This window comes from Notolabrus celidotus, chromosome 3 (assembly GCF_009762535.1).
Source record: "Notolabrus celidotus isolate fNotCel1 chromosome 3, fNotCel1.pri, whole genome shotgun sequence".
Taxonomy (NCBI): domain Eukaryota; kingdom Metazoa; phylum Chordata; class Actinopteri; order Labriformes; family Labridae; genus Notolabrus; species Notolabrus celidotus.
The window spans coordinates 19,085,943-19,109,945 of record NC_048274.1 but is presented as its reverse complement, the minus strand read 5'-3'; the positions used below and the strand labels follow the sequence as shown (position 1 = coordinate 19,109,945).

Genomic DNA, 24,003 nt, shown 5'->3' with positions numbered 1-24,003 from the left:
GACATGCCCCCCCCCCCCGGAATGTGATTGACCACCCCATAATACTACACTGTGATTGGCTATTTTATAAGAGGTGGAACTTGTGTTAAAGTCAGTAACTTGGGCTTTATAACAAAAAATGCCATCGGCTTTCTTGGCATTTACATTTGACAGATTTCGTGTTCTTAGTGCTTTAGATGTAGATTTTGGACAAACACCTTTTTAAATCCTTTAAGATTTAATCTAGGACAGTTCAATACTATTTCAATACAAAACACAGGAATATAACATCTATGATACATTATTGCCAGTATGAAGGGAGATGAGTTTAGTGGGCATAGAAAGGTAAATAAAATGCTTTTCTTGGTGTGTACATACACTTCCGCTGCCAATGCAGAGTTCCATGCCTTAATTTGGCCAACCCATTCCAAAAAGTTTGGATATGCTCCTAATAATAGACACTTTTTGTACTATTCTCTTTGAAAAGTTAATTAATTTACTCCAGTATTGGAAGTTCAAATCCTAACTTCTCCAGTCAGTGTGTCCTTAGGCATGATAGTGAATGATAAACTGCCCTCACTTGTATTATTTAGCATTACAGTGACTGGAGTCTCTACAGTATACTGTTTATTAGTGCAATCTATTACAAAACTTAAGGATCCGACTTAACAATATTCATACATAATTGTGCTTTATGCCAAAATAAGTGTACTTCATGTAAAGATAAGTGTACTTCATTGATGGATTGGTTATGAAATATTTTAGCAAAACGTGGCTTTTGGTCCTTTTACTCTCGTGTTATTACAACTCTGTATTTTCTCACATTCATCTAAAAGTCCACCGACACTTTGCTGAGCACAAACTTATTTTTCAGGCCCTCCCTGCTTCACATTAAAACATTAACACACATTTACACCTCAGAGCAACCCGCTCCGACCACAGTCTTCTTCTAATCCCACCAGGGGTTAAGCACTTCGCTCAGCCGCAGCTCTGTGCAGAGTTGTAAAGTGAGGAGAAAACACTTTTGTGTCCTGCAATCCTGCAGTCACAATTCTGATTTTCTACAAGTAACCCAAAGGCATCAGAGGTATTAGCAGAATCCCTGAGGCTAAAACATCATTTTCCTCCTAATTTTAGAGCTCCACCCTGCTGACTCACTCTCTGCGTCCCACACTAAACAAATATCATCCACCAGGAAAACAATGAAGCAGTTGGTGTTCGTCTGATAAAAAAAGTAATTAAGGTAAACATACATTTAAAAGGTGGGTAAGGTGCCTTTCTTTCTTTCTATATCTTGAACATAGTATTTTTGACAGGGTGAACTGTGGCGGCAAAGAGAGTTGGCAGTAGTTTCCCTCGCATTCACCCTCAACCCCATTTGCAAGGGTTCTTCTGCAAGCTAATGGCCACATGAACACTGACTTATAGCCCACCTGGTCTCATTAGACATGCCACATTTTAGAATTGTACACAACATTAAGCCAATATTGATGCCGGGACCAGCGGCTCCCGTTGTGTAAAACCTGTGGGCCGAGCCAAGCTAGGTGGGCTGATCGAGGTGAAGGAGTGGGTGAGGGGCTGTGTACCAATCTGTCCCCCTGTGGAGCTTTATACAGATTAAACAAAATTAATTAAGTTCCTGTTAGTCTAAATGACTTATCTGTGGTCCACCCAGCCCATTGCATGCAAGGCTGAACCTCATCAGATGCATACTAATGATTCAACCGCTGCTGCTGCTGTGGCAAGGGGCATTAAAACTGGCTGACTCTCTGCTTCCCAAATGATTGCATGCTATCACCTTGGGTTTTTGTGACAAGGCCATGGCAATTAGCTCGGAACACGGGGGTAGAAGGAAAAAAAAAGGCTGAACACATAATAAAAATAAAATAATTGCCCCTGTAATTATCCTCATCTTTCTCACTCAATGTCACATGGAGAAGCTGGCAATACTCTGCGGGGAGTGAGGAATGAGTCTGGGGCTTCTTTCTGTTGCTGTGTAAACTGGATTAGTGCTCTGCCTGTCCCACCGTGGCAGGGGAGTGATTGGATTAACGGCATGGAGAGCACAGCAGCATGGCAGGGGGATAGATTACTGGCCCAGTTGGGCTCATCGATGGGCGCTACGCAGCCTGCAGGGAGCCCTGGGAGGCCCCAGACATCTTAAAGGGCCCCGATAACCATCTATACATTCTCTCACCCTCCTCTAAGCGTGCGGCTATCTCTGCTCTCCCGGCTCAAACAGCAGCGAACACAACTTCACTTTGAGGGGCTATGATGTCCATTAGGTTACTACCTGCTGTGCTGCTGCCATGAGGAGATAAAGTGGTATCTACTGTGGCTGCTGCATGCTGGTGGGTGGTGAAAGTTTCAGAGGGATTCTAAAAACACACATGCACACGCACAACTTCCACTACTGCTATCCTGCAATTCTGCATTCACATTTACAGTATAAAGCTCTCCAGACCAGCTTGGGCTGACAATGTGCAGATAGGTGTTTTCTCAGTATTACTGCTGACTTTGTAACTACATTCTGAATATTTAATCATGAGCAGTGCAGCCCTATGATGCTGCTAAATTGTATGTCTTGTGGAAAAGTATGCTGGATGGATTAGCTGGGATCACAGGACGGAAAATTTCCCTGAAATTACTGAGAGTAAATTAAAGACCTCTCTCTTTTAATTTGCATTAACCAAGCAGTATTATTGATATGTCATATTTTTTAATCAAACTGTTTTGGTTGTGTGCTTTCATAGCTTTTTTTTTTTTTTTACTAGTGATGATGTGTGTTTTCATTTGATTGATGCTGTGGGGCACTTAGGGATACATCTCCAAAGAAAAAGTTCAAATGATGTAAGTCATTGTAAAGGACACCTTCAATTTTACTTTTTTCTGTAACAATAACAATAGTCTATGAGAACTACGTAGCCCATGATCCAAAGTACAGGGTGTACTTTAGACCTGCACTGAGTGCGTCATCTCACTGTCTTTTTGAAAGACAGATGAACCAGCACTCTGTCCATTGTTTATAAGATGGCAGCTTTGGCAAGTGGAGGAGGTGAATCTTTTTCTGCTGAGGTGTAGATCATCTATACGAGAATGCAGGAACTGACCAAACCTCCTAGAGGAGAGCCTGCAGCTACACAACGCCAAAAAAAGTACAACAATATCAGCAGACCCGTCCTTGTGAAGAGCCAGTAGAGTGAGAGTGTTTAGAACCAACTTATTTAAGAGCATCTGAATATCTAATAAATGTGCACTTTAAATCACAGAGGAATAATACAGCTCTATTGACTTCAGGCCTGCTTTTTGACCAGGTGTCACTAACAATGCCTCAACAATGTGCTTTGCTATGCCTCATTGTGAAACCAGTGTGGGAACATGCAGGAAGATAACAGCTGTGCCAATTGAACACTAGTATTGACCTTCAGGGTGCAAAGCCATGCTGCCATGCCATGAGCCATGCTGCCATGAGCTCTGAAGGACAGCCATACTCAGAGCTAAATGCTTTGATCACCGAGCCAATATCAATAGGTAACCCAGGTCTTCAGAAATGAAAATCAACGTGGAAGTGCTAAAAACTGCAGTCCCTCCAGTGCCCACTGCAAAAGCCATGGAAGCTGCATAAACACTCATTCTAAAAAGCTGAATTTTACAGCAGAAATAAACATGTTTACAGCATGGTACAAAAGATGAGTTTGGTCAGATACTAAGGTTTGGAGGCTTGCATAATTAGGGGTATGGCTGAATTGACTGACAGGCAGTGACACTGTAGCTTTAGGAAAGAAGGCTAAAGGCCCGCCTTAACTTTGTCTCTTTGCCTGTAGTTAGGTCGCCCAAAGGTTAGGTTGAGTCAACATTTCCAAAAACAAAAACACAAAAGTGTGAATTGAAGAGTTTTAGGGGTGCTGTACAGCAGATTTTATTTCTTTTGCACTTTACAGGGATAGCTAATTCCTGTGCTTTGGTCTTAATGCCAAGCTAATCGACTGCTGTTCATAGCTTAATATTTACCGACAGTCAAGAGAGTTTCATATATTTTCTCATCAAACTCCCTAAAAGTCAGTGACTCACACATATCAAAAGGTGGAACATGCTCTAAAAGGTGGTAAAAAGTGTAACTGAGTCTCTCAGGTTCTCTAAAGCCAGACTCCCTCTGAGGGCCACAATAGTATCTCCTCTGCTTTTTATATCATGTAAGACACGAGGAGCACTTCAAGAGAAGGGGAATTCTTTTTTTTTTACCAAACCCAGGGGAAGAGGCAGAAGAGAATATTTTTTCTTTCCCTCATGCAGTAATAAATATGGCCTGTGTACTCATTAGCACCAGGCTGCATACAGTTTTGAGGAGCTTGTGCTTGATAAATAATGCAGCAGAGGAGTGTCTGTTTGATCCTTGAAACAGAAGAAACCTGGGGACCGTTTTACTTCAAAGCAAAACAGTGCAGGTAAGCAGAGACTTCCTGGCAGAGTCACAAAGAACACCAAGTCCTTGAAAACTAAGTCATTAGATTATAACAGTGGTGCACTGTTTGATCAACATTAGTCCTTGGTTCAAAACTGCACATTCCGACTATGAAACTATTTTTTGCTCCTTCTAAAATTGTAATTTTTACAGACGTCTTCTACCTGGCTTTCTGTATGGACCCATGTGCGCTCTTTTTTTTTCAACACAATCCATTCATACTTTGCTCAACTCATTAAAATGAAACAGAAGAAGAAAAAGTCCTGGCACTGCTAAAAGTCAACACTAACAATGTATCAAGCATCTGGAGAAAAGTTGGAGGAATTTAATATTCCCTACCTACAATGTAGAAAATGGAAGTCAATAAATCTTCTCCCCTGACAGGAACCTGTGTGTCACTTTTCATAATTTCTCTTTAATGAGCTCTTTTTTTTGCATTTTCCTTTAAAAAAACAGCATCTGAGGTAGAAGTCTACCTGCCATCAGAAGTTTAACCCTCTCATATGTTGTTCTTTTGAACATGCAGGTTAGATCAGAACATTGAACTGTAATACAGGACTCTGTTACAGTCAATCAATTTTTTTTTTTCATAGCACCGTTTCAAAATAAATGTTAACTCAAGACAGTTTACAAAAGAGAAGAACAAGACCTCAGTCTTTGTTTTCTATGTACAAAAATCAAATTTAAACAATAATTATATCTTGTCTTATAATCCATCATGAGCAAAACCCTTTTCTGCATCTAGCAATTAGCAGTGTCAAAAAAAGCTTTCTTGAGACAGTCAAAAACCCTCCGTAGGAACCAGACTCATGCTGAACAGCCATCTGCTTAGACTGTGCTGATGAACCCACATTGAGCATCAAGACTCAGACTCCTTACTGAGCATTAATATTGTACAACTGCAGCTAGGTGTCTGTAAAAAAAAAGGCTGTCAGGAAGCATCAACTTTAAGCCAGTGCATGTTTTACAGGTAACTCTGTTCTGTATTAAAGAAGAGCTGCAATATGTAGAAGCCTGTCATTACACTGGCAGGATATAATACATCTTGTAATGATATTTGAGAAGATTGACGGAGACCTTGAATGAGCCCTTCCGTCTGCCCTGAAACATTTCCTTCTTGCACCTTTAATGCAAAGGCTCCTTTTCAAGCATTCACTGTCATTCATACCTAAACATGCATAATTCATTGCTCCATCCCTGAACTCGGGAAAACATTACCTGATATATGGCGAGGCAGCTGAATAAAACACCTACATAGCAGTCACCTGTGCTGCTGTCGGCCTGTGCAGGTTCTGCAGTTGTCTCTTTTGAAACAACACAAAGGTGTATTCAGCGCAGGCGGAGTGGGAGGATGTAACAGATGGATGTGATTTAGGACAATATTCATCTCTTTCTTGAAGTTGTTCCCTCCTGCTGCAAAGTGTCTCGGGAGTCCCTGAGGGCAACGAGCGTCAATACGACTAGTCAGCGATGGGAGGATTGTGTTCTTGGCAGGGAGCAGCTATTTATAATCACTCGACACAAGGAAAGTGTCCAATACTGTTAGGAGCTCCTTATCTCTCAGCTCTGTCAATATTCCTCTGTGTAGGCGGGCAGTGATGCTATCACAACGTACCAAACAGCAGCTTCACACAAGGCAGCAAGCACACACACACATTCATGCTTACATATAATCCTGTGTTCAAACTCTGGTTCTTTTTTAAACAAACTATTTCTCTGGTTTCCGCTTAATGCAGCATCCACATTTGCTATTTTCCCTTCCTGCTCTTGTGTGTGTGTGTGTGTGTGTGTGTGTGTGTGTGTGTGTGTGTGTGTGTGTGTGTGTGTGTGTGTGTGTGTTTGTGTGTGCATGCTGTACAACTAAATTATTCAATAAATTATTCAGGCACCTAAACTTTCCTCAATAAATTCTGCAGAGTTTGGTAGAAGGAACTAACATTTGACTGAAAAAGTTCACTCAGACTGATTCATTTCTCTCTAACAAACTGTTGCTGCAAGGGAAATCAATTCTTTCCTTTTCATATATTAGGATATATTCAAATCAAAACTTGTTTGGGGTTTTTGTGATAAACAAGCAAACAGTCTTTGAGCACATTTTTTTTTACCATTTTTTTCACTATTTCTCCCTGTATTCCCTGTTACCTGGATTTGGAAAGTCCATTTCCCCTGACACTGCGGTCGTTTCCCCTGCTAGCTGCAATGTTAGCCGGGCCACAGTGTAGGGCCACCAGCTGCTTCTCTTCACCTGTCAGTAAGGAGTACAACGGGCTTGGAGGCCCACCTTTTTGCTCTGGTTAGCACACACACCCTTACCAACCAGCATGAGTCTTTATTGCAGTGTCAAGGACATGATCCTTCTCTGGCTTCCCACTTATGAATATTTGGCACACAGTCCTGGATTGAAGCTGGGCCCCTGCAGTGGCAGGTGAGAGCTTTTACCCCACACTCTTGACACTTCATTATTTATATACTGCATCTAGAAAGCCCAGCACAAGCAGCTCCTTGGTTCCCTGTTCGGTCTTATATGGGATAAATTATCTTGCAGATACCCTCTGTCCATCCTCTGGCTGAACAGTTAACTCCTATAAATTAGGCTTATAATTGTTCAGACAAGAACAATCAGCCAGACCATTTAATCTTTCAGCAGAGCAGTACATCGCTGCTAAACCAGCTGTGACTTGGTCTTCAGAGACCATTACAGGAACTGTTCTTTGGGCCCAAATGAGGAAACACACACAGTTTTGGCTATTTTGTCTACTAGGTCTTACCTCAGCTCTGTTCTACTAAGGGGGGTACCAAGCTCTCAGTGGCATCCAACAGAGTGTTCGAATGTATAAAATATTATTTGAGCAGACTTCGTACTCAACTGTTTACACCCAAGGGGTCTGAAATGGAGTCAGTTACATAACAATCAATCAATCAGACCAATTACCTCCAATTCAAAAGTCCTACTCAGGCTACAACAACAACAAGCCCAATAGATCTGCAGATGAAACTCAAAATGGGGATAACACATTGAGAACCACTTTATTCAAACCATAGATTCTAAAGAGGCATTATGAGGCCAAACAATGGCAGGCACCATATTGAAAATGCTGACTAACTCACTTTCAATCAATGTAGAAACAGTTTATCCTGTATTAAAGCGTTTCAGAGAGTGACAAAATAGGGTTCCCATGGCTTTTGGAGACCGCCTCAAGTGGACATTTAAGAAACTGCATTTTTTTTTTCACTCCTGAATTGTCTTCATGTTTCAACAGCCGAGGTTGCCTCTTGATTCAAACTCTTCATACTGTAACAGGAAGACTAACTGATGCAACATTTGCACAGCCTACATGCAAGATAAAAGGCAGAGGATATGCCATGGTTACCCTAAAGCTGGCCGACACAAGGGAGCCAGTGTCTAAACATTTGATTGTTTTCCTTCACAAAGAGCATGTAATGAGTGTTCAAGACTGTAAGTATGGTATTTATAAACCACTGATGCTAAATTCATGCACTTTAAGTTTTGAATATCATATTTCAGAAACGTGGCTGTAAAATTAACATACCATTAAGCCATATCTCAGAGTGTGAGAAAGGTCTTTGATATTCTGTAATTCAAAAGGTTTCAAATGTGCAACACAACAACAACAGCTGTGGAGCTGGTTTAATACTAAAACAATGTTGGAGTTTATACATTTTAATTGTACATATGTTTGTGTCGTTTTTAAGTGTTATGTTGGGATTTAACACCGTCCCCGCACAGCTGCTCTGCTGTGATCAGAGATCTTTAAACAGAATTATGCATGACCATTTTTAATAAAGTCCTGAGTGTCGATTTTCTGTTCCCACTGAAATGTCCTCATTTACGACCAGACATTTCTCTTTCCACTGAGGGCCAAAACTGTTAGAAAGGTTGGTTATACAGACACATAATCAAACATCTCAAAAACCAGCACTAAACAACAAACAAACACAGGCACACCTATCCCCACACACAAAAACAGAAATCCTGCCATCTATCCCTGACGACACAAACAAGATATTCAGATTTTAATAATACACACGCCTCACAGATGGTGTGCAGAGACAAACCATGTTCCAAACCAAAGACGTCTCACTCAAATGTCCTTATAAACGATTTCACGAGTGTAGAGCTGAGGCATCCAGCAAGCAAGCACTTCTTCACTGCTGGCATTGCCCCCAGCAAAGTCTGAACTGGCCCAGCTGCCATGCTGGGAAACAGTATCAGGTGCACCTAAAGCCATTTCAGAGGACCAGACTGTTGAAGGCATCCAGATCTGTAGCAGCCATCACACATCATTTATTCGACAGAATGCTCAATTCTTCAGGCCAGCAGTTGCGGCCTCGTTTGCAGCATTCAGTGTTGCTAATCGTGTTAAACAGTAGAAGAGACATGAATGAGGAGCTAGAAAAACAAGCCTGCAAGCATCAGACTGGAGGCTCTGCAGGCTCATCTCCATCCACAATGCTAAACCTCAGCATGCTCATATGAATGTATGAGGGCTGGTGCGGGGGCCTGGGGCTGCACAGCTAACTCTCCATAGAAAAAAAAGATGGAAACAAAAACATAAACACATAAACAAAATATGACCCAAGAGAGAGCAGTGGATTTCACCCCCAAGAAATATCTTTTAAGTTAACAGCCCAGGAGGATTTATTTAAGGCTGTTCTGGACCCAATTACAAAAAGAGTCAAAAGTATTGTGAGCATCAACATCTCAATTGTACTTTAGTGTGTTGGGTGATATCCAATACTTCTGCTTCATGGACCCTACATCAAAATGAGGCCTTTTGATGGCCAACAGAACTTTTAAATAACAAAAACGGGACTTGTTTTTGACAGCATAACACAATTTTAAGTCAAGGAAACCATTCACTAATTCCACAACCATTTCCTCTGATATAACAATACGAGCATGAGGCTGAAGTATTACATTGTTCTGTTTTAGTTATAAGTCATAGAAATGTAGAGTAATTTACAAGTTATCATAATTGCTCCAGTTGATAAGCAACTTAAAAGCCAGTAGTGAAAATCTCACACTTCAAGTGAAAGCAACATAACTTAACTTGATTGTCAAAAACAATAGTAATTAACCCATGAGCTTTGTCAGACAAAGGCTAACGTAAGCATTCAGATATTAACTAGATAATATAAGCTTTGGTCAGGAAGTTAAAGCTAGCATTAACCTTACCAGAGGTTAATGCTAGTTACGTGACACTATAGAAAAAAAATGTATATTCCTACTTAATACAGTGTAAGATAGGAGTTTACTTCAGAGTTAATAAATGGTTGAATGCTAGCATTAGTTGTCTTACAGTAGCCAATTAGTAAACAAATATCAATATGCATTATTTGCCAGAGAATGTTGCTGTGTCTGTGGTGGGGGAGGTGGGGATGTGTATAACATTACATTGTCTTTAACTAAGACTTGAAATCACTCAGTTTTCACAATTCACAATTCTAAGATAGTGCAGAATAGCATTGGCAGCAACCAGATGCACATGACTTTTAAAACAGCGGTATGTGGTGGTTCATGTTTAATATGAGACTTTGCACCTATCAGTGCATTAACAGGTTGGATGTACTGAAGGACCTCTCTTTCTGATCACCTGCAGAGCATATGTCAGCAGGTTACCAGACAATATGGGGAGAACTAATATAAATAAATATTATATATGTTAAACGTTAAAATTCTCAGTGAATACTAATGGGCGGCCCACCCAGGTATGATGTATGTGCAGGATATATTGATGTGATTTGGTTTTTTTTACTCAAAATATGGCTCATTTGCCTTAGATTTTACTTGCACTGTCTTTTCATTTGCTGATCAATGAAGAGTCAGGGATCAGTTGCCAGATATCCTGGATGGAATACTCTGAAAAGCTATCTAGCAACCCGCAGTTGTCTGATGACAATTAACAAACATTAATAAGACTAAATGTATTCCGGTAAAATCTTACCCTGTAGTAGTCACTGCTGTAGATATCCCTGGACATGCCGAAGTCTCCAATCTTGACTAACAGGCCGTTGCCCACTAGGCAGTTGCGGGTTGCCAGATCTCTGTGGACAAAGTGCTGTGAGGCCAGGTAGACCATGCCTGAGGCAATCTGGCTTGCGATGTGCAGCATCTGGGAAAGGCCCAGCTCTCCATTGGACTGCAGAGGCTGGCCGTCTACCAGGATCATGGCATCTGGGCCGTGGGCTCTGGATTACAAAGAACACAAAGGAAAGAAAAATTCAACAAAATTATTTATGATTAATTTGATCAACAATATATAGTATTTATTTCTGTCTTAAAAGCAACGGCTATGGCCAGAGGAAATACTTATAGGATGATTAAATATAAAACAGTAAGTACCAGTAACACAACTAATGAAGAGTCTCTAAGTCGTTGTCACATGATGTCACCTATGAAGCAACATTAACATTTCTGTTGCCGACACAAGCCTCTAGTCATATTAGACCAAATTATGCGTAACACTAAATACTGAATTAAACAGAGATTATCTTATTACTTCTTAATTAAACCTTATTAATAAAGAAAGAAAAAAACATGAATACTGTTTTATCTTTTAAAAGATACATAATACTTCTCATGATTTCATACAGAAAATGTAATGCCTTTACAGTAAGGAGGACTGTAACCTGACTGCCCCATTTGCAGCACTAATAAACCCTTATGCTGGCAGTATTATTGTCTTTCGTTACCCATTGAGACTAATTTGTGTAATGAAGTGTGACTGTGGTAAAAAAAATTAAACGATTAACCATCACAATGTAAGCAACTTCTTTTGCAAAGTGCAACTTAAGTGTCTGCACGATTATTTCAGTTAATTCTGGGGCTGTTATAACAGTTCGTGGTGGCTTTGGCCCGCATGATATCAGACACATTTGTCAACTTCTTACACCCCATCTCTAGCTTTGGTCCAACATTGCCTCAGCTTTAACAAATTCATGTGGGGCAGGGGGATTTAATTTTTCCCAAGTATCCAACTAAATCTAACATGACTCTAAGTCGACACTGATGAGTAGCAGTTCCAACATACTGGTTTTAAGCATGGAGCAGAGCCAATTAAAGACAAAACATACAAACCAGTGAAACTGAGAAGACGTGCTCACTGTGTAAAGTAAGAGTTTTTATCTCTAGTGCTGAAAGTTGGTGCAATCACCCTTCCTTGGTGCTGATTTACTTGTGGCTTAATCTCTATTTACATATTCTAGAATAAAACTGTATAATCTGTACTCAAGGGTCCATGTTTTCATTGTGGGAAGTGTTCTGGTTTCCATTTGTCGTACGGTTGTAGTCTCAGTAGTCTTTACCAATCATGTTTCAGCAGGCTTTGGTGTGTACAGTTTGTGTTAGAAAAAGTAGAATGCAATCCACCATAATGACAACTCTGCTCCCATCAGAGGTAACCTGGTGACAGTTTATTTAGCTCTATGAACAGATTTAATTAAGTGCATCTAACAATGCATTATAGGACTAACTGGGGTGACAAATCAATGTTAGATTTCCAACCACTGGAGTGCTAAGAAATGTTTGATCCAACCTCCATTGAACAAAAAAACATTTTCAAAGTTGTTTTCTCCTTTTGAAGACAGACCTGACAAAGTTTGATTTTAACTTTTGACACATCTGCGTCATGATGATGTTGTTTTGGCAAACTTAAGACCTAGTGATTGTTAGTAAATCACAAGAAATATTTTTGAGCTGAGTCCCTGCAACTAATTTTCAAATGTTGAGTTGAAACCTACTTGAAACAGATGACAAAAAGAAAGCGTTGACATAGCAGATGCAATTGTCACATGGAAAAGGAAGTCTTTGCTGAAAGTCATGAAACGCTCACTGCTGGCTTCACCTGAATTACTGAAAAGTTGGCATCTGCTCCAAGAAGCATGTATTGCATAGCTTCATCAGATGATAATAGACAATGATGGGTTAAAAGATTGCTTATACCAGTCCCTCAGTGGTGCTCATTGTTTCGGCATCTTCATGACCAAAGTAATCTTGAAACCCATTTTTTATCATTTATTATGAAAATGTAGCCTCTTACAACACAGCCAACTTTATAGGCCTTTAATGTAACCAACAATTGAAGGGCTTCTGGTGAAGACTTCCTATTATGTACCCTCTAATGTTTAGTTACTTTAGAGGCAATACTAAAAGTGGAGTTGAGAGCACATTGTTAGCTGCAGATGTCCGCTTTAGGGGATTTATTAAAGGTAAGTTGTCGTCACATAGCTTCTGATGGGAATAAGTTGCATAGCAGTGAATTGCTCTCCACACAGTATGCTACACCCTTGTACAGCCAATGCCCCTGAAGCTCTAGGGGACACAACTACATAGACTACTAGCCTACAATGTCTATGTTAATGTGTTTAATTATGTCAGATCATGACTGAAGCAACCGCTGTTTTTTGTCACAATGACAGACAAATCGGTCAACTTGGTGAAAAAGATGTATTAAAGGTTGCGAACCAGGACCATTTTTTGCAGGGTTTTAATTTCAATCCGACAGATTTAATCAAGGTTCAGTAAGTTGCTACAAGATCTTTTTTTTTTTTACCCGGTCTCCCAGTTTTAGAGCATTCAGGGTATAACTTTGTCTGTGTAAAAATTATTCTCTCCTGTAGAGGGATTACTTGTGCTCTGCCTTGGTTCCCGTCTGTCTTTTCACCTTTATTTGACTCCACAGACATCTTGTAGTGACTGAAGGGAGTACATGTAGCCTGCATTTATCTGAGGGTTGAACTGGACTCGCACATCAGATACTCTGTTCTTCCTTGTGATTCTCCACACATCTCATTTGTTAAATGTGACCAACAGGACCAATAGACCAAAAATCAGCCACGTCTTGCACCTTGCATGAAAGAATTTCATCATTCGCGACATTGCCTTTCATTTCAGGAACGATTTCCCAACAGAAAGTCTTCGTGCGTTGCAGACTCTGCTTACACACACACACATTCACACTCACACTCAATCCTAACATGTCATCTTTTCAACTACTTCTCAAACTTCAGACACAAGAAAGATCTCTCACATACACACACTGTTGCTGTCAACGTATATGAAGCAACACACTTCTATCACAGACGCCTCCTGTGCACGTTGACATCAACCCCAGTGAAGCTTCCCATTACCAAAGCGCTTTCTGTACCGTCGTCTTGTCGCTTTTGTGGAGGCTTATCAGAGGTCACTTCCCTTGGTACAGCCTGACATTAACGGAACAAAAGCACGAGAGCTCTCATGTTTGCTAACCCAGAAACTGTGAGGCTTGGTATCCGCAGCAGGAATTTGACAAAAGAATTAAAGTTTTTTTGGACTTTTACCAAAGTTTTTACTTTTACATAGGGTAAATTGGCGGTCACTTGCATCTAGAATTGACCTGCCAGACATGCAGCAAATGGTCGAGGCCAGGAGCTTTACCAGTGACTGGCACAACGAGGACTGTAGCCTCTGTATATTGGTTGCACACTTACAATTCAGACTCTGTGGAGGATCTGCAGCCTCTCAGTTTCTAACTTCAATATCCATGCAGTGATCTGTGTGGTTGTAGACACTATGATATTGAGGAGCTTCACTAATTAGCTGCCTGAATGTATTTTGAGTGGGGGTGCTAACCGCTGCAGATGGCTGCAGAGGCAGAAAAACACCAAAAGAAACATGGCGAGCACTCAAGAAGCACCAGTACACTACACATATGATCCAGAATCTGAAAGGAGGAAGGGGTTCATGCCTTTCATGTGTAACTTTATGCGGTTGGCTCTCGTAGCAGTCCGAGGTGAAATGATTTGTACAAACAAATCTAACCTTTGACATCTTGACTCTGCAAGAACGAAGCAAAACCACAATAATGTAGGAGGAAGCAGAATCACTTGACAAGTGGGAGTGGTTTTGAATACATATCTATGCAAATCACTCCCATCATTATGTCACCACATGAGCATCACCATTTGTAGAAGCAATCCCAGAAGATGTGCTAAAGAAACGATGCAGAGGCTTTTTCACTCCTACATTCTCAGGCTGGAGACTGACATAAGTAGATAAGTATAGGTAAGGAAATACATGTTTTTATTATGTGGGACCGTAAAATAAAAAGGCACCCACTTTAGCTTTTTTACTGTCTGTTCATATGACGGGTTTCTAATATGCTCTCCCAGCTCTAGCCGGCTACATTAATGTTACACTGACTTAATCTTCATTAAAGAACTGACCTGAGGAATTTGTTGAGGTCTCCATGCTTCATGTATTCAAACACCATGATGAGAGGGTCTCCGTCTACACACACTCCGTAGAATTTAACAATGTGGTCATGCTGCAGATTGGTCAGCAGCTCTGCCTCCCTCTGGAAATCCTTTCTGGCAGACAGATTGGGATCTTTCAGTGTCTGGAAAGGAAAATTAATAAAGTCAGGTTAACAGATTCAGAAAAGATGAACATTCAGTAGCTGGAAAGGCCTGCCCCGCTCCAAAAGCCTTCACAATACACCTGCCCTTTTCTCTGGAGAAATAAACCAATATAACTCTACAGCCTTGATATCTTACAGTCTATGTTATTCAACCATATGATTGTTTTTCTTTAGTTTTTTCATGACAGTCGGGGACAAAATATGCAGTTTTTTATTGTAATCAAGAGGTATCAGAAGGTAGGGGTTATATAACGATTTCACTGATGCATTAACTCTTTTTAAGTAAGTTCCAAACTAAAGTGACCATATCATGGCCTCTCCCTCGACATGAACTAAGACATTTTTAAATGACCTACTTTACAAGATTGTTCATAAAATAATGATAAATCTGTATAAGGGGAACCGTTCTTCTCAAAGAGGTGTCCCACTTCTTTTAGGAAACATCCGGCAGATTTTTGTTTTGTATTGTATTCATTTACACTCTTCCCTCCTTGTTTTGTACAGTAAGTTACACCCTTGGGCTCTTCCTCCTACGCTTGTTTTCCTCTTAATTTTTCTGACTGTTTGCTTTGAATAATTCACACAGCACGCCAGTTTTGTCACTGAATGTGTAGCTATGCTAACCACATAGCTCTGGGAACATCTGCTGTTTGGTGGGTCAGTGGACGACTGCTGTTAAGGCAGAAATATATATTTCAGGATCAATTGACGTTATATGTTCCATCCATTATCTTGACCGCTTATCCCGTTAGGGGTCACGGGGGGCTGGAGACTATCCCAGCTGCCTTCGGGCGGAAGGTAGGGTACAGGTCACCAGCCTATCACAGGGCTAACACAGAGAGACAGACAACCATTCACGCACACACTCACACCTATGGGCAATTTGGACTGATCAATCAGCCTGGTGAGTATGTGTTTGGACTGTGGGAGGAAGCCGGAGAACTCCACACAGAAAGGCACCTGCCCGGCCGGGGATTAGAATCAGGAACCTTCTAGCTGTGAGGCAACAGCGCTACCCACTGCACCACCGTGCAGCCCCAAGTCATATCTGTTTTGACTGAAAACTTTGAGATCTATTGGTCCTCCTATAAGCCTCGGCTAAAAAAAAAAAAAAAACCTGATCTTTTTATAATGTAAAAATTATTTTGAAAATACTGACGTTAGAATTAAGTTTAAAATTCTGTGTCTTAGACTAACAGACCTCTTATTGTGTCTTTATTCACTCCAATTTTCCTCCTCCTGATTGTGTTGGTTGAAAACACGATCCTCTGAGGCTGTGTTAATACCAAATAATGTGTTCCTTTTTGTGACTGCCTCAAACTAATGTTGTTGAATTGCTTTTTGCCCAATATCACTTCCAGCACAGGCACCAGCTAGACTCCACAAAATGTCATTTACACCAAATCCCTCCAAATAAATCCATAAAGTTTTATAACTGAACAGTCTGTTCTCCATTGTTTAGTCGAACAGCATCCAGTTGTTGGCTGGGCTTTATATCCATCTATTAAACTGTGTACATTGAATTTAGCTCAGTAACCAGTGTAAATAATATCCAGTGAGTGCAGGTGAACTTGCTGGAACAACTGTACACAAAACAAATTGATCTGATTGGTAAATCAGATCAAACATGGGTGTCTTGAACACCTTTGCAGCGTGGCACACATGAAATATTAGATTTGGATGGTATGTCAGCCGAAGCCGACAGCACCAGAAGAAAGAGACATAAATCAAATAACAGCAGTAGCATGCCTTGTTGTAGCTTCTAGTGGAAGAAAAAGACCCTTGACTTTTCAGCAACAAGAAAATACAGCAAGCTGATTCTCTTGATGTCTCTGGCCTTGTGTTATGCGGTCCCAGCCTGCTGCTGACGTAAAGATGGAGAGACCTTGAGATGGAAATACATTTACTCATATCTGCTGTTCTTGCAGTGGAGCGGTCGAGGTGGTTGAGATGTACGGCGGAGTAGGTAAAATGGCCATAAAATTCTATTACCAAATCAAACTACACTCTTAAGGAAATGTTTCTTGTCTGGGCTTCTCTCCAAAACAATACCTTCAAGTGCTCGGCCACAATAAATTGAGGGAAAACGCCGCTATGAATTTTCCTTTTGTTGACCTTTAAGCAAATTCAGAGGGCTTTTCTGCTTTATCACAAACAGAAATATGTTCAGATAAAAAATTACATTGCATTCTGTTTCAAAAAATAAAGATGAAATTGCAGACGACGGGTATCGTAAAGTAGATTAACCTTTTTTGTTAATCCTATTATGTTACAATAAGTAAGGCAGCCAGACACTCCATCATAATCATCTCAATTCTTCCAAGAACTTCACCCATTGTCAAGGTCAGGCTGGTTTTCTGACTGTTTTCAGGTTTGCTGAGCCTGCAGCCTTGTATGCAGCATCCCCCCTGATTCACATTCATACACTTCCCCGTATTCACACTTGGGAGCTGCCAAGCACAAGTTAATGTTGAGCACTGAGAGTGCACTGAGAGCCACCACACAGGGGCAATGCTTCCAAATCCTTTAAGCTCTTTAAAACAAAGCATCAAGTTCACCAGGGTTTCAACTTTTCAGGTCCCATGGCTGATACTTGGACAGGTTTTAAATGTACAAAGACAGGTGGAGGTTGGGGCACTGAGCCCCATTTGGGAATTCCTTCAGCTACCAACCAGAACACTTTTTACATTATTTATATCTGCATTGTGTCTCCTGTTACAGAGCTTTAAAATCCCTTATTAACAATATTCACTCTTCAGGTTAATAGATTTGTATATGCCATTTTTCTTTGGTCTTCTGGAAACAAATTCTGGATAACATAGTGACGATTCAGCAAAAAAACAAGCTAATGGATGCTTAGAGAGGGCCATTTGGAGTAATAGATCAACATTAGTAGATTTTTGGTTATCAGGGCTGTCAAATCACTCAAGAATAATCACTGATTAATCACACACTTTTTACCTCTTTTAAATGGGAGATATTTTTCAATATTTCAATACTCTTATCAACATGGGAGTAGACAGATATGATTGCTTTATGCAGTGAATGTCTCTCATTATTGCATCAGTAGTGCACCTGGACAACATTAATGGGGTGCTCTGCATTAGCTGTGAGCTTGGCCAGCAAGACTTGACTCCAGTGGTAACTCAGTTCACCTCCACAGTAAATGTGAATGATCTTGTGGAGATAATATTTGGTAGGGGTTTGAAGTCGAACTTGCCTCTCAAAAGACCTGTTTCTTTATCTAGGATGCTTGTGTCTGCTTGCGCTCCACAATGTTACTGCCACACCACTTCCTGATTAACCAAGGAGCGGATCAAGCGTCATAATCACAGAACACTGTACATTGACCACACGTTAAAATAATTAGTGGCATTAAAATGAATTTGCATGAACAGGTTATTAAGGCATTAACGTTGTCAGTCATGATTATTAATTACTTTTTTAGCTGAGGGAGGGATAATGGATACCACTCTTGTTGGCTTCCATTTACTATGAAACTACAACCAGGAAACAGTTAGCTTAGCATAGCTGTGTATGGAGTCCCTTTAATCACTCCTGTTTGTCACTGCTGTCTTTTGTATTTCAGTAGGCAGTAGGTACTGCCTACTACATACTGTGTCTGAATTTAGTCTGTAGTATGACTGTTCTGTTCAATCTGTGTTGCAGTATGCTGAGCCAGACGTCACTGAATTTCCTGTTTCGGAAAGCGGAAGTAAACAACGGCCAAGCTGATAGATAAACTGCTTCTTTAGCACCCACTTATGATTTAAAAAGTTAGGAAGTAGTTTATATTGAATTTTAATACTTTTCACAGCACCTACAAACTGAGTTCCCCCTGTCAAAAAAGAAGAGAAAAGAAGAAGCGTAACTTTAGCGCTGTGCATTGTGGGAAACAGTACGCGAGGCAGACTGGTCCGATGCATACTGTGAAATTTTCCCGAACCAGTAGACATATGGGGAGTTTTGGCATACTGCAGATTTTGCTCTTGTTAACATACTACTTACTACATACTGAATTTTGGCCAAATCAGTACAAACTGCTAGTACAGTAGGCGGTTTTCAAAAACAGCCACTGTGATAGTGGTTGCAATGATGACTTTGAAATGAAATGTAACTACAAAGAAAGGAAGTTTACCAAGTCACTGCAGTTGAGCTTAAGTATTAAAGTATGGCTTTAGTATAGCCAGCAGCGCCACCAGCGATTTTTGACCCCACTAGAAAATATTACATGGAGCCTCATCACTTCACCAAACCACACTAATCCTAAAAATATTACAGTTTGCAGACAGGGGTGTAACATTCTGTATATAACAGAGCTCACCATTTGATGCAATACTGATAAGAAGTGTGCTACTGGATTTTTTGTATGGTACTTTAACTACAATTGGGCTGTCAGCAGTAACGTGTTAATTGGGATGTGATTAAGGTCAGAAATGTATGTTTACATTTTTTTTTTTAACCATGTGCTATTTGTACACTGTAGTTAAGCTGCTGGAACCCCCCTGCTTTGCAATAGATATCACTTCCCTTTATTAGTACACTTTTAAGAAAGTTTTCCCATGCCGTGAAAAAAAATGATTTTTTGGCCTCTGTCATTTATGCGCTCCGAGAGGCATCCTCGCTAATGAGGCGCCCTGTCTGGGTTCAAAAGTAAAGCTAATGAGGCCGTGTCTCTAGTCTGTATTCTCTGTCATGGCCAGCAGGGGGCGATTCAATTGGTTGCAAAACTTGTCAATTTCTGGAAATCCAGGGAGTATAAACCCTTTTCCGTTGCTTAGCGCCGCTGGAGTGGCTGCTTGTTGCAGCAGCTCTTTCTTCGTTGTCCTTTTTTCGACTTTTTTTCATATCTGTTAAGTTATCTTTGTATTTTATTTGGAGCCTGTCATGACTTTTTAATGACTCATTTGTTGGCCATCGACACCAAACTGGCTACGTTTGCAGTGGTGTTTTTACTATTTTTGTTCCTGTCTGTGTCCGGAGATCATGCGTGTATCCCTGGTAACATTGTTTACATACGAGATCAGCTGTTAGCATCCTGTAGCATGTTGATGCTAAACGATGCTAGGCCTCATGTTCCCTGCGAGCTGAGGAGGCAAGGATGACGTGCTGGTATTGAGGTGCAAGCTAAAAAAGACGACATCGACCTGTCCTTCCACCCACCGTAATGGGGAATGTAAGATCTATCTATGATAAGGTGGACGAGCTAACCCAGCACCAGAGGGAATACTGGCAGAGTAGCATCATGCTAACAGAGCTAACACCGGACACGAACGCCACATTGGAAGGATTACACTTGCTGTGGGCGGACAGGATACAGGAGAGCAAGACTGAACTAACTGGTGAAGAAGGCCAGCTCAGTCCTGGACCCTGTGGAGGTGGTGGCTGCCAGGAGAATTATGGCCAAGCTGTCATCTTTGATGAATTTTATTTTATTTTTATATATATATATATATATATTCTTGTTGAAACTCTTGTACTGTACACCTTTTTGTTTGCTGCTGTAACTCCATGAATTTCCCCGTTGTGGGACGAATAAAGGAGTATCTTATCTTATCTTAAAAAGACCTGACTTCTTTGCTCAAATGAGTCTCTGCTCTCAAAAAGCTGTAATGTCTTCTTCAATACAGCATGATGTTCTTTTCGCTCCTCTTTGCTCTTTGTGGGTTGTTATCTGTGATGTAAAATCAGCTAGCATGGCGGCCTGTTAGCCTACTGTTTATGCTCACTTTTGGCTCCAAAAACAAAATGTTTACACATACAATCAAACTTATATCATTCAAAGTGGGGTATGAGGTCACGTTCGCTGTGTCCACTTCTGTTATATCGACGATGAGCTTGTGAGGATGATACCAGTGGCTACACTCATGGCTGCCCAAGCAGGTAGCAGGCATAATGTGGATATCAGGACAGGTCAGGCCTCAGAGTATCAGTTCTTTGTTTGGCTGACAGTGGGATTTAAAAGCAGCTTAAAGGCAGGTTAGGTCAGAGCTGTAGCGTTGTGTCGACCATCAGAGGGCTCAGTAGATTTATGAGGGCACAGCTTGATATCTGCTCAGCTTCAGGGCTCAGCGACATGTTACAGTCATCTTATAACTAACTGCACATCAGTAACTTTCTCATCCAAACTATGAGATTAAATTCATTTTTAGGACATAACACAGTCATGTGCAACACATATTTTGTTCAGTTGTGGATTTTTTTGTTGCAATGTTTCATGGATTAATTTGCACATCTATATGAAATGGAAGAAAGTAAAAACAAGACATTTTGTATTGAATGCAGTTGATTCAGATCATTACTTGAAATATTTTTGGAATGAAACTGCTTTAATTCTCAAATCCTTGGCTTTCATCTTTGCTTTTTTTGATTTTCCTATTATTTTATTCTAGTCTAACACAAAACTGTTCTTCAACCCACATGCTTTAGTGTACGCTTAAAGAATATCACCAAAAAACATGCTAATTGGTGACATTTAAATGATGCTAGGAACAGATTTGTTACTTTTGGATAGAGAAACACTCTCTTTCTCCATCTGTGTCCAGTCTCTGCTTTTTACTTATTGTTTAAATATCAGAATGGCACCACTCTTTTCATGATTCTACAGCTGAGGGGGGAAATCATTTTATATGACACACACACATAGCCAAACAGTGAAGACGTACCTTGACAGCCACCAGCATCTTGTCCTTGGTGGGACAGAGGTTGTAACACTCCGCCAGGAAGACTTTACCGAATGCTCCTTCACCCAACTCCCTTTTCAGGATGATGTCTCTCCGTTTTATGTGCTGGACAACTAAATCACCAACAGGCAGGGAGAGAAAGAAGACGAGGGAAAAACAGAGTAATTATTTAACACCTTTCCTCAGATAGTAAGCATTAGTACACTTTTATAGGACAGAAAATCAGGCTGTGTTAGCAGAAAAATAGGTTTAGGAGGAGAATTTCAGCCCCACATGAATAATTGTCATTATCTCTGAATAAACGGGTCGAAGAGATACAAAAGAGAAAAGGGTAAGAGAGAGAATATGGTGCTCAGAAAACAGACTGCACCATGAAGGCAAAGAGAGAGACAGATACAGTGGCAGCTCTATGTGCTGCTCTGCGGGTGCAGCTACTTTGTACTTTAAATTCAAGTCAAGATCTCTAGTTTCCACAGATACAGTACCAAATATGTCACACTCAATCCCAGAGAAGTGCAAATGAAATGATGCACAAGACATCTTCAATCCTGGCTCTGATGAAATGGTGAAACCCTCTTTAATATTTGAATACTTCTTTGAATATTAGTGTGATAAAGCTGCAGTGAAGTTCTGACAAAAGCGCTTACAGAATATGTGATAATGGCAAACTGTAAAAGAAAAAAGTTTGATCTAATTTTGAAGCTACTTTAGAGAGAATATTGGAAACATTAGTGTTGAAGTGGATCTAAATCTCCAAAGCACAAATACACTGCCAGATGACACTGGACCTGCCATGCTGCACAGCTCTTATCAGGATTCTTTGGTTTTACTGTTGGCAACAAAACAACACAGGAGGACATTTTCTAATGAGAACTGAATAGTAAAATGTCCTTTTCTAAGAACTCTCTGTGAGGGAATAAAGCAGTAACTTAGCAAGGTGAGAAAAAAAGTCCCTTTGTCTCTCTTTATACTTCTTTATTCATTTTTTTCCCAAATAGCTCCCTTCAACAAGAACATTTAAGTGTTATGCAACATTTTATCTATTTTGGAAAATGTGACCTTCAACTTTTTCTCCTCCTTTCTTGGTATTGTTTGCAATGTCTGTGATCACAAAACTGAAGCGTCTTCTTCCTTTGTTTAGCTTCAAAAATCTACCAAATCTTGCAGGTTGACCTGAGTATAATAAAATGATGGAGAAAAAAACTAATGACATTGAGCCAGAAAGACATGAGCTGGTAAATGTTCCCCTCTCTCTACCTGCTAGGCTCAGTATGATGGAGTTGGGCAGGTGTAGGAGTTGTTGGCTCTTTGACAGAATGGATCTTCATGCCTCACTCTGAATAAAACATGACAGCTTGTAGGTTTACCATCAAAAACTCCAGGCTTCTATAAATGTGCACACATACACCCACTTGTGTTTTTATATATAGTTTCCAACAACACGTGTAGGTAAGCATGAGGGCACTATGTGAGTGCTTTACATCACAATTTAGCTCCATCTGCTGTGAAAAATGAATGAAGTGGAGCAAGAATGTTTGATGCTCAGTAAGAGGAAATAACACAGTGAGTGACGAGCCAAAACAAACTTATTAATTATTCAAAAAAGGCATACATTAGAAATTCAAGTGAATGTTCAGCTTTGACACTAGTACATGAAGGGGAATGCCAACAATTTCAAGGCACCATTTTTATAGGTCATGTCTCCTTTTTTTGTAAACTCCTCTTCTTTTAATCGTAAGGAAACCTACATGAAGTTCAGATGTCACTGTAAAGGTAACAAGGTCTGTACCATAGAAGGTAAAAATAGTGCGAACATTTTCACTCAAATTCAGGGTGAGACAAGACTCCTCCGCTATGCGTCCAGTTCCTGCTCACCCTGTCAGGATCCCAGTGTACATAACCATCCATTCACCATACATTGTCCTGCTAATTACCTGGCAAACAACTAAAGATAAGAACAGGTTGACACAAAATGTTAATTTGAAGATGACTCAATTGTAGAGCTAAGAAAAATATATTCCTTCAAATTGTACCAGTCATAACGCCTCCATGGCAGCAGATTTTCAACAGCCCACTAAATGGACAAATCAATATTAAGCTGACATTTCGATTTACATTTGAGTTGAAACATTAGCCTGTTTGTTTGTTATACATTACATTAACCTGAACATTTCCTTTCATGGTAATGTGAGTCAAGTTGAACGGGACTATACATGATGGTGGCTCTGTCCTCAGTCAATTCTTCTTCCTCTCAGAGCTTTGCAGTTCACACAACTTTAAACATAAATAAGGCAAATGTGACAATGTTTATTATTTTCGCTATTATCACTGTCTTTAATGGTTTGAATGACTTTGTAATGATCATCACCGCAAAGATGCACTAACCAGCTCTGCTGCCGTTGCCTAGATTGCGGTACGGGATCCAGTGTTAAAATATCCTTTCTAGCCTGCTGATTCAGAA

General features: G+C 40.3%; 1 protein-coding gene across 1 annotated transcript in view; it reads right to left on the bottom strand.

Moving 5' to 3' along the window:
• Window positions 1-24,003, bottom strand: part of ntrk3b (neurotrophic tyrosine kinase, receptor, type 3b) — a 257,195-nt gene that overhangs the window by 18,506 nt on the left and 214,686 nt on the right. The window contains exons 13-15 of the mRNA XM_034679541.1: window positions 21,525-21,655; window positions 14,666-14,838; window positions 10,408-10,651 (exon numbers count right to left, since the gene is read on the bottom strand). Coding sequence (XP_034535432.1) covers window positions 10,408-10,651; window positions 14,666-14,838; window positions 21,525-21,655 — 548 coding nt within the window. The remainder of the gene's footprint in view (window positions 1-10,407; window positions 10,652-14,665; window positions 14,839-21,524; window positions 21,656-24,003) is intronic.